This window comes from Talaromyces amestolkiae (genome assembly GCF_001896365.1).
Source record: "Talaromyces amestolkiae strain CIB chromosome Unknown scaffold10.1, whole genome shotgun sequence".
Taxonomy (NCBI): domain Eukaryota; kingdom Fungi; phylum Ascomycota; class Eurotiomycetes; order Eurotiales; family Trichocomaceae; genus Talaromyces; species Talaromyces amestolkiae.
In genome coordinates this window covers 764,880-780,334 of record NW_024468046.1, presented here as the reverse complement: position 1 = coordinate 780,334, position 15,455 = coordinate 764,880, and the positions used below count along the sequence as shown (strand labels likewise).

Sequence of the window (15,455 nt, the reverse complement as noted above, 5' to 3'; positions counted from 1 at the left end):
GGTGAGAAAGGAGGAAAACGTACTGTTATAGGTATCTCTGGGACTGGAGCAGAAAACCAGAAGAGAAGAGAGTCGAGAGGTATGAAGGAAAGACGTATACACAAAATGATTGGGGAATCACTCACGAAATACGTACCTGGGTCAAGGCCATGTGAGGCTTCTCTGACTTCCTAAACAGCAATTGAATTTGAGTTGGATGAATTGGTAGGTGTTCACCGTCTCCCAGCTTGGAATCTTTGTAGAGATTGAATAGTGACTCAAAGTTGTCAACAAGGTGCAGTATCAAGAGATTTCTATTTACAACTAACGTAGATCCGTCCAAGTAAGCGTCTCTATGTACACACAGGCTGCTGCATGCTAATATGATAGTACAATACAAATATACAACGACCCCGAAGACTCCGTCAATTCGCTCGGAAAACCGCGATCGTAAGGCCAATTATCGTTGCACCAACTGTAGCACTTTGTAGAGCGATTTTCGTTAGCTCACGCTGCGTGAGGACAACATTGCGGTCGCTGAATACGTCTTGGATAACCTCACTCCAGTATTCAGTTGAAGCATATGTGGACAGCTGTTCGGCTAACGTTCTCTCTCCAGAAACCTCCTCAAGAACGGCGTCGACAGGGGCCATATCACCGGGAGTTGCGGCAGGTACTGAACCAGGTTCGACCTTTGGTACAACGTCTTCCAGGATACCTTCTGAGACTGCCATTTCAGCGACCGGTTCTGCAGCCGTAGCAGCTTCCGCAGCAGTAGCCGCGCCGGCTTCAACAGCCCGAGTCAGACCAGCAACAATAGTCCTACTTGCCACCGCCTCGGTCTCGATAGCTTCTTTGACCTTTTCTTCAAACCCTTTCACCAACCTGCGTCGTCGCCACGGCTCGACAAGGATCTGAAAGATGAGAAACAACAAAACATTCACTCCCATCAATCCCCATGTACCCCATGTACTCATCCTTCGGATCTTATCGGACCAGATTTGTTCTTCGTGATAGCGGGAAAGAATGCTGCGGTTGAGTCTCGCCGTGGCTTCTTCTAGCTCGTGTTCCGCTTTTGTGAGAAGCTCCTGCGCTTCGGTTTCGGCAACTTCGTTGGCATGGTCGGAACGGTAAAGAGATGTGAAGCGTTCAAGGTCTGCGGCAGACCAGGCGTGTTTTCTTTGGAGGAGTTCATTGACTTCGCGTTGTGAGGCGGAGCGACGGTTGATAGCTGCTGAGTATGCTTCTTTGGCTTGTCGAACAAGAGAGCGCCCTTCCAGGACCTCATTCTCTGTTTGGGATTAGATAGATCTTCACAAGGGAACGTGTGACAAATACCTTGTGTTTCAATGTCTCGTTTCAATTTCTCGATTCCCGAATATCCTGTAAGATCGTTCAACTTTTGACCCGCAATAAACACATTTCCCTGTATATTGTCCATTAGATCTGTAAACTTCTTAGACAATTGAGATCGGCGCCTCTCCGCATCCGAAGGAAGAGTATCTTCTTCTAATGTCTTCGAGTCTTGTTTCTGCTCCAAGCGTACCGACCCGGTGGTTTGTTGTTCTTCATTATTGACCGTCGCTGAGATTGAGTCTCTACCGGCGTCGGGAGTAGCGTGCAGGTTCTCGAGGTCCGGTGTAGGCTTTGATGGTGACAATTTATCTTCCGGCCTTGGAGGAGATGAGAATTTCCGTGTTTGCGTTCTAAATCGGCATTGAAGGCATATTGAACCCTGTCGTGACGCGGGGCTCTGGGCGGAAAGAGAGAGCTTCTTCGGAGGTACGGATGAGACAAAGGAACGCTGACAAGAAGGTCGTACGGTGGCGAGGCCGTTGCGAAGAGGCTGTCTGAGCAGMAATTGCATTGCATGCATTGCGCTGATGACAGTCGACGGCAACTTACGAGTATGTTACCTATTTATGTGTGGTTTGTTCAAGACAAAAAGTTGAAGCTGCGGAGAACACAGCCGTCGGAGCTGTCAATGGCCCGAGCGTTCAGAATCGGCTTGCGATTGGATGGTTTGACATCTGTTCATCTACATAGTACATTCTACTACGTACGCATAATTTCCTCTCAGACTTAGTGAGTGCAATCGATCATTGTATTATGTTGAAGAACATCAAGTTAAACCATAAACCTCTCTCGCTAACCATATTTACGCCAAAACCCAGTTCCATCCGTTCATGTTCATTACACACCGTACTGACAGCATTCGTCATCTTGCTCAACCACAGGGCGCCAACATATCTGGCACACTGGAAGCGACATGGTCATAATCAAGTCAGGTGTTTACAGGACCATATGTCCACCTCTTGTATGATCTCCACGTTACATCCGAGCAGCCACCGCTTAATCTTGGGTCTGCACTTTGTGGTCGCCTTTAACAGCCTCGGCATAAGTAGGCGGATGGGCACTAGAAGACTCGTTTGGTGCAGCACTGCTGTTTCCGGGTCTGGTGTGTGATGGAACCTGAGGAGCCGAAGTGTTGTCTGTCGCGCCATATCGTCTTTCCGACTGGGGAGGAGCCGGCGCCTGATGGCTAACGTAGTAGTACGTTACGCGACGGCCGTTCTCGACGTCCCTACCTTCCGCGTCGACTCGCTCGTAGCCTTCTGCGTATTCTTCGGGGTCTGGGTATTTCATAATGATGTACCAGGCGTGAAGGAGTCCGGGTACATATCCGAGACAACATAGAGCAATGTTGATTATCGAGTCCGCAGTGCATAGGCCAACCTTAATCCATACTGGTAGTAGAGAGTTAGTAAAATTCAGCGAGAAGAAGGTTCCCATGGACAGCAAGTAACTCCGCTTTAACGGGCAATACGTACCAGCAATGGGCGGAAAGAAGACTGCAAGAATAGCCAGGAAAATATCTGCACCACACATGATGAAGGTGGCTCTGCAGACTGAGAGAGTGTAATTTTTGAATGATTTATAGTGTTATTGAGCGTAGCTGAGATGATGATATTGAAAGAAAGAATACGGAAGCCTGGCTCAGAAGCAAGCACATGACGTCGTATTTCGGTCTTTTCAATTAGTCAGCCAAACGACCAATGACAGTGTCGTATGGCCAGGAACAGGTCACGTGGAGTTTAGTTTGTATTGTTTGTTTGCTTCTGTGCTTCACCCCGCGAAGCCTTGCAGCCAGAATAATAATTGTGATCGCCTTTCAAGTTTTCAGATTTGCTTGACCATTGCCCTCCTGCCACTCAATGTCTATGCAGCAGTACTTACTCGATTGAAGTCATCTGCGAATTGAGAGGACAGCCAGTAGGAATGTGTCTTAGCTTAGTGTGGTGCCACTCGATCTTTCGAGGAGAATAAACATCTCGCCTAAATCTACAAAGTCTACGGAGCCACTGACCGTCAAGCACTGAGTAGCAGTGACTACGTACTTACTTACTATGTTTAGTCGCAACTGATCTATCGAGTCGTATTTGCACTATGTACGTAGTAGTTGCGACCATGTCAGTCTACGTATCACATCTCGACATACTATGATGAGTTGTCCATACTCCACCGCTGATCAGGTATCAATTTATCGCCATTCCTATGCACATCGACTTGTTCAGTGCATTTAACTGTACTATGTAGATAGATTTCTCGCTGCTCCAGCTCGGAAGAAATTGTTCTGTTTCAGATGCGACATCTGCAAGGTCGAGCAAGATCTTCGGTGTTTGTCCCTGACAGCCAGACCCCCTGACTAGCCTAGCCTCTCCATTATTACGCGCCGTCGTGGCTTTAGCCTCAACTGCCAGCCCGCTTGCCCCGACTGCGTTAGTTTTTGTTGCAGGCTTACCTGTTCCTGGCTGTCGAGAGCGGCTGGGGAGAGCTGATTTGCATGCTAATTTGTATGAGTCTCCACTGCGAGCGAGAAAGTGCGCACTGGGCCAGGCCGTGTTCTTCCTTCCTCTGTCTGCGTGTCTCGCTTTCTCCTCTCCTCCTTCTCTGCTCGACGGCGTGAGTGAAAGAGCGTGTCGGTCTCAGTCTTCCCCCAACATCACCAGCTTGTCAATTGTGGTCTTGGCCACCAGTCGGTCGTTCCTTCTCTTCCACCATCAATTGCTTCTTATTTTACTTCTTCTTCCGTTCCTTTCTTTCCCCATTACACTCGTTTCGTCGAATATCTTGCAGCTTTCCGCTCCAACCTCAGCTCTTCGTCCGAATTTTTATTTCGACTTCTCTCGCCCGCCACTCTTTCAGCACTCGACGATATGCAGAGGACTTGATGTTAGTTGGGAAAAAGGAAAATAAAGCACAGATTATTGGAAACCATTGAAAATTTGTCCCGGACGTCAATAATTTTCGGATTGCACAGACCCAGAAATCGGCAGTGATTGCGACAGCTCAGCGTTGAGCTATCGCCCATCATGACTTGCATTTCCCTTCAGAATTCAACCACCTGTTCCGCCTTTAACGTCTCTTCTATATCGACAACCGATACTACCGTGGTCGGATACTAGTATGCATTTTACCTGCAACTTGCCTAAACAGGTACTGAGAGATATCGTGGCTGACCAGACTGTAGCCCGTTCCTCAAAAACGTCAGCAATGTGGATGAATTCGACAAGCAATTGACTGCTTACGCCAATGATGCCTATGTCCAGCAGCAGTATGTTCTGAGCTTTTGTGCCATCTTTGACTCTGTCTATCTCGAGCTGACTCGAAATTTAGATATACCTCTCGCATAGGCTGTACTGCAGTCAACCTAACAGACACCAGTGACTACTATGCTCGCTACACGATTAGTGTCATTTGCAATGGTATCGTGCAAAATTCAAAGACTCCTTGCGGCCTGACCAATTCCCAGTCCCCGCCTCTCTGTGCAACTACATGCGTAAGTTGACCTTGAATCTTCTGTGATGTGTTCCAATTTATGCAGACAGTAGCTGATAACATTTAGGCTTCGTACGCAACAAGTGAAGAAGAAGTTGCAATCAATAATAAATTATGTGCTACGACACTCTCGACTTACATGGATCAAATTCGTGCTGACTTCATTGACTGCTCAATGCCCGCTGACTCTCTTACTGGTTCATGTATTACGGGCGAGATGAACGAACCCGATAACTGCGGCTACAGCTCGAATCTGCCGGGCTTGTGTACCTATTGTGCATCAAGCTCACCAAACGCGACCGACTCTTGTTGTATCAACTCCAACGCATCCACCCGATGCTCCAATGTCGACATTCCCTCTACTTCTTCGATTCCGCCTCTATTCACCGTTACCGCGACAGCTACTACAACACCTACTTCGGCAGGTAACTCAAGTAGCTCTCATCTTTCAGGTGGCGCAATTGCAGGTGTCGTAGTGGGTTCTGTTGCAGGTGTTGCCATTCTTGCAGGCCTCATATTTTTTCTATTGTTCTGTCTGCGCAAGCGCCGCAACTCGGTAAACAACGATGTCTTCAACCAACCCACACCCAAGAGAAGCAACCAGCCGATGCAAATGGCTCCTGTGGTTGGCGCACAACGCAGCACGGAGCCTGTACCAGGCGGCCGTGTAGCAAGAATGTCAGCACTACAAGCCGAGGTAGATGACTCCGATCGCAGTGCTAGCAGAGGTATGTTTGCGGCAGCAGGAAAGTACAGCGATACATCCGACTCGGAAGGATTGGTTTCCAGCCCTGAATCCCGTTCTCGACGAAGAGCCCCTGTTGCCGGCAGACGCCAGGGTTCACTCTCCAGTACCTCTGTGTTGGGCATGGATACCGACAGCTCACCTCTATCGGGCACAGCAGGTCAATTTTCGTCTCCTGAAGGTGTTGCGAGTGGACAGTCAGAGCAGTTGCCTTATTTCCGCGATTACTATTCGCAAGATGACATCCATCCTAACGACAAGGTTTCTGTGCTATGGGCGTACCAACCACGTGCAGCGGATGAGTTTGATTTGGATCGGGGGGATATGATAAAGATTGTTGGTATTTGGGATGATGGTTGGGCAACCGGTGTACGCATCAATGAACGAGCAGAGGACTTTGAAGATGAGCACAACGTTCAACGTGACAGTGGAGTATCGAATGGTTCTCAGGCAAGACGCAACTCATCGCCTCAGCCGCGAGGTGAGATCAAAGCATTCCCTCTTGTCTGTGTGTGTCTGCCGCAGCATTGGAGGAAAATTATCGATGGCGATGCAGTCCAGGCGGGAACTCCTTGACCTGCGATTGCGCTTCTCAATTTCTGAAACGTTCTATGCAACATTATGCCTTGACGATTGCGTTATCTTTCCGCCTTTTTCTTCTTTACGGCGTTCAAAGGTGTCGATTTAAACTGGTCCAAGATTCACATATTCAGTTTGTTCGAATTGCTGTCCGACTACTCATGCCTAGAAGCGTCCTTGGACATCATTTGACCGATGTTCAACATGCTCCTGCTTATTCGTCTCCCGTCATCTGATATCTCGCATCTCTTTCATGTCGTTGTCTCGGCCATTTCTTATACCCATTTAGCGATGACCGCTATGCGGTCTCTGCAAACATTTTTACAATCTTCTTCATACGCAAACGCGGTCTTATTTCTTTCATTTCCCACTCTTTACTTTCTCTTTTCCCTTCTAGTAAAGAATGGGCTGGGTTTTCGATTCTAATTCTCTAATCTACATAATTCCTTTCATATCGAGCTTAGCCCTTGGACTTGTCTGTCTTGTTCATTTTTGTCAGGAGCATTCAAAGAGAAGTCAGTGATTGATTGGAAATCAAGATTGACCGGGATGATTCATCCACGGTCCTTTATGTACCTATTTATCTAACCCTTTTTCATTTCTACCCCGCAACTGTATGTAGCCAGCAGTATGTAGATACATGTGTTCTTTTGACTGCAAATATAGTTCCTATCATTCATGACATGACTTGCGCTAGTAAGTATGAGGAGCATATGGCCGGAGAACAAAAGAAGCATTCGTCCGACGGGGTTTGCGAGTGCTTAATTCCGCGTGTCACTTGACATTGACGATTTCTAGATCGTTTGATAAGCCAAAAAGTCAAGCTCGGCTCTATGTCTTCGCGAGGCTGATGAAGATTAGTCAGTAACCATAACATGCGTTGTTGTTTGTATAGATTGGTGTATAAATTGAAGAGGAGGATCGTCGTACCTGATGACATGCTTGAGAAACATGAGAGCTACCTTGTACTAAACATTGCAATAAATCATATCACCGAGAAGCTGTCCTATATTTTGCGTTAATCAGAGTACTCACCGAGCAACATAATTCAAATGTCAACAAAAAATCCCCTCTCACGCGGGCCCAGAGTCGGCATGACGCCCACCGAAGAAGTCACAGCACGCAGCCTCATCCTCGCCCTGATAAACCGCTACGCGTCCCTCGCGCGCGGCATCCCTGATCCTCAGGTCAATCAAGAAATCGCATCTCTCTTCCTCCCCAAAGCTACAATCTCGCTGCCTGACGGTCGCGTCCTCTCGCCGTCCGAAATCGGGAAGATCACAGAAAGCAACCCGCCAGAATTGCTAAGACATCATGTTACGACGGTTGACGTACAATTTGACTCGAAAAAGCAGGCCAGGTGTCAGACGTATATAATTGCGGGAACGCATCTCAAGATGCCGGATCATTGGGGGAGGTGGGATGCTGACGTTGTGCAGACGGAGGATGGGAGGTGGCTGTTTGCGAGGAAGGTGATTCTTGTTGATGGTATGGATGAGGGGGGTTGGTTGCAGGGTCTTGTTGATGCTAGTGTTGCTGCAACGGATTAATATCTATATCAGATGGGATGAAGGAGGTCGGCGGGCGTGGTTATTGCAAACAAGCAGAGTTTATTTATTTGTTATATTATTGATGGTTAGGTTTATGAAAAAGGTGGGCTGAGGACAAGAGTTTTCAATCGAAGGTCCAAACAAGTATAAAAACCTATGGTCTAGACTCGCATTTCGTTTGATATCCAAGTGTATAATAAGTCTATACACTAAAGATATTGTCGTAGATTAAGTCGAATTCATAGGATGAACTCGGGGCCGGAGATAGATTGCATGTCAAAGAGAACAAAGAGTTCCAACGTTTACTCAACAGCCTCAATTAAGTGGTTCTATTGCATTGTCAGATTACAAAGAAAACGGGCAGATATACTGACAAAGGACGAAACATAGAATAGGCCTATTCAGAATCAAAATCACATCGATTTGTTTGGAAACAAGGCAATCGAACAGCAGTCCGGAATTTCCAAGTTGTAGCAATTGTGGCGGCGCCTAATACGAGGACAGAATCTCGAGCCCGCTTCGATGCCTGCGAATACATATATGATTGATCATTCTGCCTGCTGCACCGCTGATCTTCTTCAGATCGAGCATCTACTCATCGGGTCACATTCGTGATTTCGGAGCTTCTGCATGATCGAACGCCAGAAAAAGCAAAGACTGATCGATTAGCTAGATAGGGTTTCTGTTTCCGGGCTCCTCGGCACATGCAGACAAACTCTATCTCATCCCTGCAGCTTTTCTCTTCATTCTCTTCATTCTCTTCTTCTCTTCTTCTCTTCTTCTTCTCTCTCCTTTTCTTGAAGATTGATTATCTGTCGTCAACATGACTTTTCCTCACTTCGAGCTGACCTATGCGGAATGGGCTGATCTCCGCAATATCCTCAAGTCTGACGACCCCGTTGTCATTGATGGACAGAGCTTGACGATCGCTGGCGTTGTAGCAATCGCATTGTGGGTTTATATGCCTTAATCTTAATTCAGCTATTGATACTAACCAACAAAGACATGGTAAAAAAGCAGCCCTCACTGATGATGCCGCCGTCCTTGACCGCGTAAATGAGAGTGTCCAGTTTCTGGAAACACAGCTGGACAGAGGTCATACCGTCTATGGCGTGACTACTGGCTTTGGAGGCAGCGCCGACACTCGCACCGATAAGGTGAAGAGTTTGCAGGTCGCCTTGCAACAGCACCAGAATAGTGGAATCTTGCTCCCATCCGACAAAGGCCTGCCCAGCGACACGGCGGCACAGGCCAATGGCCTTAGAGGACATGCACTACCTGTTCCCATCGTGAAAGCTATGATGCTTATTCGCTGCAATTCTCTCATTCGAGGCCATTCTGGTGTTCGTCTAGCACTGGTCAAGAATACATTGACTCTCTTGAACCACGATATGTCGCCCGTTGTACCTCTTCGTGGTAGCATTTCGGCATCTGGCGACCTCATGCCTCTTTCGTACATTGTTGGCATGCTCGAAGGCAGTCCTGATATTTATATTCATGTCGGCGACGAACAAAACCCGACTTTCCTCCCGGCCTACAAAGCTCTCGAGGCAACAGGTCTTCAACCAATCTCCTTACAGGCCAAAGAAGGTCTAGGTATGGTCAATGGCACAGCTACTAGTTGCGCAGCAGGTTGTCTCGCCATTTATGAAGCACAGCAACTCGCTGTCCTGGCTCAGCTACTCACCGCTACCGGCACAGAGGCTATGCTTGGTACTGCTCATAATTATCATCCATTTATCTCCGAGACTCGCCCGCATGTGGGTCAGATTGAGGCTGCTGCAAATATTAGTGCCTACATCTCAGGTTCCAGTCTTGCGCCTGGCAAACATCCCGAGACAATTGGCCTTGCTCAAGACCGCTATTCTCTTCGCACCGCCCCTCAATGGATTGGACCTCAACTGGAAGACCTCACCCTGGCACATCGTCAAGTCCAAGCCGAAGTCAATTCAACGACTGACAACCCACTTATCGATGCAAAGAATGGCTTGGTACATCATGGAGGAAATTTCCAAGCTGTGTGTATTACCTCTTCAATGGAGAAAACTCGTTCGTCCCTGCAGATGATTGGTAAACTACTGTTCGCCCAATGCACGGAGCTCGTCAACAGCCAGATGAATAGGGGCCTTCCCCCGAATCTTTGCGCTGACGATCCGAGCGTGTCCTACACCTGCAAAGGGCTTGATATCAATATGGCTGCATACATGTCCGAACTTGCCTACCTTGCTCACTCGGTCAGCTCCCATGTACAGTCTGCGGAAATGCACAACCAAGCCGTCAACTCGCTCGCTTTGATAGCAGCACGTTACACTCTGGAGGCAGTGGAAATTGTGTCTATGATGACAGCAACGTATATTTACATATTGTGTCAAGCACTTGACTTGCGGTGTCTCCATCTTGAATTCGTCAAAGTTGCGCGACCTAAAATTACCGGGCTCCTACACAAATATTTCGGCTCAAGCATGATTGAAGAGTCTTTCAACGAGTTCTCTAATCGAACTCTGAAGTTTCTCCTAGAAAAGTGGTTGAATCTGTCGCATCTTGATCTCGAATCCCGCTGTAAAGCTACAATAAAGGAGTCACTGGCAGACTTGACATCTGCCTGTATTTCAGATTTTTCAGAATTGCGCAGAAAACCAGACATCCTGGGTGATATCGAGAGATATCATCAAGCAGCAGCCGAGACTTTGGGGTCGACTTACAGTACCACTCGTGAGGTTTTTTTCAACCACCAGACCACCGCTTCCCACATAAGCCCAGCATCTGCAAAGTTATACCACTTTGTCCGCAAAGAGCTCAAGGTTCCTTTCCATCGCGGTCTTGCTGATCATCCAACCATACATGATCCCAGTTTGATGAATGGTGATAGGGACCTGGGACCTGACAAGAATCTCGGCTCACTGGTGAGTGAGATTTACCTAGCTGTTAGGAATGGTAGGTTGCATGACCTGGTCATGAATTTGGATAAGAGCCAGAAATAAACTCGTTTGTCGTTTAACAACAGGATCTTCTGATCTGTTTACGAAGTGCCTTGTTATTGGCAGCTATCTTTGTCTTGGATGGTTTTAGCGTTTTGATTATGTGTATCTCTTCGGGGGAATGGTTTGGGTTAGAACCATATAGATTTGCTACATGCACTTAATATCCATTCTTTGATCATTCGACTACGATAGCATTTCATAAGTATATCACTTTGCGTAACCCCTCTCTATATATACTCGTAGTATCTTGTTCTATTCAGATATCTCACGCCCAGACTTTCTAGATCATTCAACACACTTCCACTCCGCAAACGTAAAAACAGCAGGCTTGAGACACGGCTTCCCAAACCCTCCTTGAGCATAAATGGCAAAATGAGATCCAGTATTGGGAGACTCTTTGCCGGATCGTCGCACTGTCAAGGCGGAGCTGGTGATTTCGCCTAATTTTGTATATTCATTTCCTGTGCTGGCATCGGTGGATGAAGTAAGTGAGAAGAGGAGCTCGTATTTTGTCGGGCGAGCTCGGATTAAGAGCTGAATTTCTTCAACAGATTGAAAGATTGTGGAAGTGTTCTCCTTTTACAAGATTAGCATGATGCTTCATGATTCAGCCTAGGGGTCAAAGGGTGATGCCCTTACCTGAAAATCATCCGAATGTTCATCATAACCACGAAATGCGATCTCAAAACCACTTTTTCCTCTCCGAATCCCAATCGAAGCATACGCATACTGAGACCACCATATCGCCGTCCCAGCTTCTTCATTGATGTTCTCTGGAGAGAACCTGAGACCAACACGCCAATCCACTGAGAACTGCGTCTGTTTTCTCAATAGCATAGACGGACATTCTGAGTCAAAGATTCGATAAGCGCCTCCGTATAGGCTCAACGAGGCGGGGTTATCTTCCAGGGAGTACTCTTTTTTCAACGGTGTTCGTAAATGATACCAACCAAGCTGGAGTTGAGTAGATTGAAAATCATCGCGCCACGATCTCACAAGCCTCTGCTCCGACTGTAAACCATCCATCGGCATCTGCAAACCGATTCTTTTCCGACTATTGACTATCGGCCACCCATCCACCCACTCAACAGGTGCCAAAAACGTCTCTCTCCCTATAGACGAAAGAAGACTCGAATCTTCCCCCTGCGGTCTCACGCCCAGAAAAACCGCAAACCAACTTCCATCCTCGCGCTCGATAAAATCTAAATGACCCGTATTCCGTACTTGAGCATCATCACCGTTGTAAATAACCGGATTGATAGTGTCTTGGGGTCCTTTTTCCCACAGCCCGTAAGGGCCAACTTTACTCCTTCGAATCCATTGCTGATGTCCTTCATCTGTGCCGCCCTCCGCAGTGCTGAGGTAATAATMCCCGCCATGCTTGAAGATGTGTGGTCCCTCAGCGATACCAATACCGAAATCTGAGATGCAGTTCCATTTAGCGGCTGACAAACAACGGCCTGTCTTGATGTCGATTTCTGCTGTGAATGTGGCGAGACCAAGAGCGTGTTTGGTGATGGAAGGGTCGGTAATTTGGTTTACGGCTGAGAAGTAGACTTTGCCGTCGTCGTCGAAGAAGAGCTTTGTATGCTCGTCAGCATAGCTTCTTTTTTGTGAAAGGAAGGGGAGTCAATGGACTAACATCCTGGTCGATGCCTGGGACGTCAAAGTGGATCGGATCAGACCATGAACCCACAGTCCAGATGTCCGTTGTAGTTACATAAAAGCCGCGAGGGATAACAATGTCCTAGCTTCAATCAGCATCGTGATATCCCCCTTATTAGCAAACTGTAAAAAGTTACCCATTCCTTCGGCCTGAACCTCTGCGTGCAGCCCGTCGAAACATAGAATGTCCCCTTATGGTATCGAATCGTCGGCGCCCAAATCCCACCCGATGGCTCCGTCGTTCTCATATCGAGCTGTGACCTTCGTGTGAGAACATGGCCAATGAGAGTCCAGTTCAGCAGATCTTTGCTATGGTAGATGGGGAGTCCGGGAAAGTATTCGAATGTCGAGGTTACGAGGAAGTAGTCGCTCCCAACTCGGCAGATGGAGGGATCTGGGTTGAAGCCGGGGAGGATGGGATTTGTGTAGGTGGTGGTCATGGTTGTGTTGATATGCAGTTGTGTGGGAGGTTAGTTTAGGACGGTTCTCACTTTTCAAGGTTGGCTAACTTGATTGATATATCGATTTACCAGAAGATTAAAATGTCAGTTTAATGAATTTCGTTTACCCATTTGACTCCACTACCCCAACATGAAGGTGGACGCCGCAGAACAGCCGGGATGTTGTCCACTAGTATGGGGATGTGGACGGATGAGACCATCATGTTAGATAGGTTTAAAGCAAAGAAAATGTGCTATTATGATGTCCACTGGTTAAATACATTATTCCGCGCTATTTCAGAAAATATAATCTAGCTGCTTTGTCCCAGAAGATTATCCGTTTAATAGCCTGAACATGGTTCAAAGGATAACTTAACATTCTGACCATGCTTTCTAGAGCGGTTTCGTAGACCACCCATCTATCTGACAAAACTACCCTTCTCAATTGCGGATCATATTTCGGGTCCCCCTAATAGAATGATTAAGCTGACTGGCGCTGCTCTCCCCCAGCCTTAGGAAAACGACGAGTGGGCGTCTTGCTGTTGAACGCAAGGTCCAACTCAGCAAAAGACAAGTCCTTGATTTCAGGCACCTCAAACCATACCCAGAGTGCACTAATTGCCGTTAATCCAGCCCAGAAGAAAGCCGCCTTGCCGCCGAGATTGGCCTGGTCAGTATTAATCAAATACGGAGTGACAAAACTAAAGACCCAATTGGCAGCGGCATTGGTCAACGTGCAGAGACCCTGCGTTTTTGCTCTCAGTGCTGTAGAGCTCATCTCGCCGCTGAGGCTCCAGGAGACTGCGCCAATGGTAGATGCGTAAATTAGCTGGATAAAATTGACTACAATGGCAATGTACAGCATTGCAGATTTGTGGTCGTTGCTGAATATGCCCGCGAAACCGACTGAGAGGAGGACTGCTAGGTTAATCAGTGTCCCGTTGAATAGCATTGACCGACGACCGGTATATCCCATTGCGATCCAGGCGAGAACATTGCCCAAGAGACCGGCTCCAAATCCTCCTAGGGCTAGCTGGAAAGAGAGCGCTATGCTGAAGCCACTGATGCCGAGAAAATATAGAGATTGGGAATAGAACGCAATGCCACTGAACTGTTGAATAAGGAACATGCCGCACGCAATGCGAGTGCGGCGCCAGTTCGTTCCCCGGAAACAGTCCAGATATGATTGTCCAGCCTGTTCGGCATTAGAGTCTTCCTCAGCAATGACCTCCTGACGAAGAGACGCCAATGCAAGTGGGATATCATAGCTTGAAGTGTGAAGAGCCTGCAGACTCTTTTCAGCCGCCTCGATCTTATTCCTGCGAACTAGATATCGTGGACTCTCAGGAAGAACAATCAAAAACAACATGACCGCTCCGGGAAAGCCCACTGTGCTGCAAAGAGAACTTTGTACGCGGATGGGCTTATAATTGCATATCGTGTGTTTCCGATGGCGATGGCGGTCATTTGACCTGCTGAGATGAAGAAGCTGATGGTCGCAATCAGGGCAGATCTGATTCTGATCGGTGAGACTTCCGAGACATAGATCGGACCAATGCTGAGAAAGAAGCCCATCGCGAAGCCATTGATCTGCATGAGTCGTTTGTCAGAGAGAAGCACCCACAAGGTATGAGCAGGGATAAATAGTTCAAAACTTACGATTTTTCCAGCGAGAAGCACGCCCACAGTCGCCGCAGTGTATTCCACTCCAACACCAACCATCGAGAGCGCCGCTCCCAGAAAAATGCTCATTTTCCTTCCCCAGAGATCGGACAACTGGCCACAAATCACGCCCCCAAAAATCATACCGACGGATGTCATGGCTCCCCAGAGAGCGTTCCATGTTGCATCAATGACCAATTCTCCTTGGTACACATATCCGAACGTCATTTTGAACGCAGGGAGAGCAATTGATATGGTATTCACACCTTTGACCGTAAATTAGCATACTGACTTTGACAGACCAGGCACAATTTACTCACCGATGTCAAATCCCCACAGCATTGATCCAATACAGCAACATAAGGAGTACATGAGTATTTTGCGGGATTCCCACATTGCCTGACCCAGAGGCTGAAGTTCCTGGGCGTCGGGCCCTGAAGAGAGGTTTTCGAGGTACTTGATGTCCTGCTTGACCGCATCGTCTTCTGTTGTGTGAGGCGGCATTGTCGATTAAGAAACGGTGAATGATAAATTTCAATAGGAGATTAAAAAATTGTGAATGGGTGAAAGTAGGTAAATTGATTAGCTGTGCCATCATGAAGGCCGCTCAGCTGGCTCCATAGTTAGTTATATATACAATGCTAAACATGACTCCCAGACGCTCGTTTGTTCCGGGGTAAGAAAGAGCCTTGGTAGTCGTGCTTTGCGGGGAGTGACTGAAGTGGACGTAGCGAAACTATGGAAAATCTTACACGTCCACTTTCCTGAATAGGCATGCGTCCACTTTTCTTCCCTAAAGATCATGACCTTTAGCCGGGTCAATTGAAGACAGCCATTGATATCTGTAAAGTGCTTGACGAGATTTTATGCTTTTTATGTCATGGTGCACTGTACACAGAGGCAGAAATGACTCGGAGAATTTAGCCTATATCAGTCGATTTAGGTTTGTATGCTTGGGTGTAGGGGTAGTATGTCCGTGTAATAAATTTCCGAAATGTTCAGACATGTGGACTAA

At 47.4% G+C, this 15,455-nt stretch overlaps 7 protein-coding genes across 7 annotated transcripts; 3 read left to right on the top strand and 4 right to left on the bottom strand.

Moving 5' to 3' along the window:
• Positions 1–404: 404 nt before the first annotated feature.
• BHQ10_005743 (uncharacterized protein) lies at positions 405–1,855 on the bottom strand (the record flags this gene model as incomplete). Its single annotated transcript, XM_040878252.1, has 2 exons — positions 405–1,270; positions 1,318–1,855. The coding sequence occupies 2 exons, from the start codon at positions 1,853–1,855 to the stop codon at positions 405–407; spliced, it is 1,404 nt and encodes a 467-aa protein (XP_040734247.1).
• Positions 1,856–2,331: 476 nt separating this feature from the next.
• On the bottom strand, positions 2,332–2,868 carry BHQ10_005742 (uncharacterized protein; the record flags this gene model as incomplete). The annotated part of the gene is made up of 2 exons (XM_040878251.1): positions 2,332–2,726; positions 2,811–2,868. 2 exons carry the CDS (start codon positions 2,866–2,868, stop codon positions 2,332–2,334), a joined length of 453 nt encoding a protein of 150 aa, XP_040734246.1.
• A 1,484-nt stretch (positions 2,869–4,352) lies between these two features.
• On the top strand, positions 4,353–6,139 carry BHQ10_005741 (uncharacterized protein; the record flags this gene model as incomplete). The annotated part of the gene is made up of 4 exons (XM_040878250.1): positions 4,353–4,444; positions 4,511–4,594; positions 4,657–4,819; positions 4,886–6,139. 4 exons carry the CDS (start codon positions 4,353–4,355, stop codon positions 6,137–6,139), a joined length of 1,593 nt encoding a protein of 530 aa, XP_040734245.1.
• Positions 6,140–7,194: 1,055 nt separating this feature from the next.
• BHQ10_005740 (uncharacterized protein) lies at positions 7,195–7,692 on the top strand (the record flags this gene model as incomplete). The annotated part of the gene is made up of 1 exon (XM_040878249.1): positions 7,195–7,692. The coding sequence occupies one exon, from the start codon at positions 7,195–7,197 to the stop codon at positions 7,690–7,692; it is 498 nt and encodes a 165-aa protein (XP_040734244.1).
• Positions 7,693–8,515: 823 nt separating this feature from the next.
• On the top strand, positions 8,516–10,673 carry BHQ10_005739 (uncharacterized protein; the record flags this gene model as incomplete). Its single annotated transcript, XM_040878247.1, has 2 exons — positions 8,516–8,643; positions 8,696–10,673. The coding sequence occupies 2 exons, from the start codon at positions 8,516–8,518 to the stop codon at positions 10,671–10,673; spliced, it is 2,106 nt and encodes a 701-aa protein (XP_040734243.1).
• A 285-nt stretch (positions 10,674–10,958) lies between these two features.
• On the bottom strand, positions 10,959–12,778 carry BHQ10_005738 (uncharacterized protein; the record flags this gene model as incomplete). The annotated part of the gene is made up of 4 exons (XM_040878246.1): positions 10,959–11,249; positions 11,313–12,254; positions 12,316–12,420; positions 12,476–12,778. 4 exons carry the CDS (start codon positions 12,776–12,778, stop codon positions 10,959–10,961), a joined length of 1,641 nt encoding a protein of 546 aa, XP_040734242.1.
• Positions 12,779–13,259: 481 nt separating this feature from the next.
• BHQ10_005737 (uncharacterized protein) lies at positions 13,260–14,944 on the bottom strand (the record flags this gene model as incomplete). Its single annotated transcript, XM_040878245.1, has 4 exons — positions 13,260–14,097; positions 14,169–14,368; positions 14,438–14,706; positions 14,761–14,944. 4 exons carry the CDS (start codon positions 14,942–14,944, stop codon positions 13,260–13,262), a joined length of 1,491 nt encoding a protein of 496 aa, XP_040734241.1.
• Between the last annotated feature and the right edge of the window lie 511 nt (positions 14,945–15,455).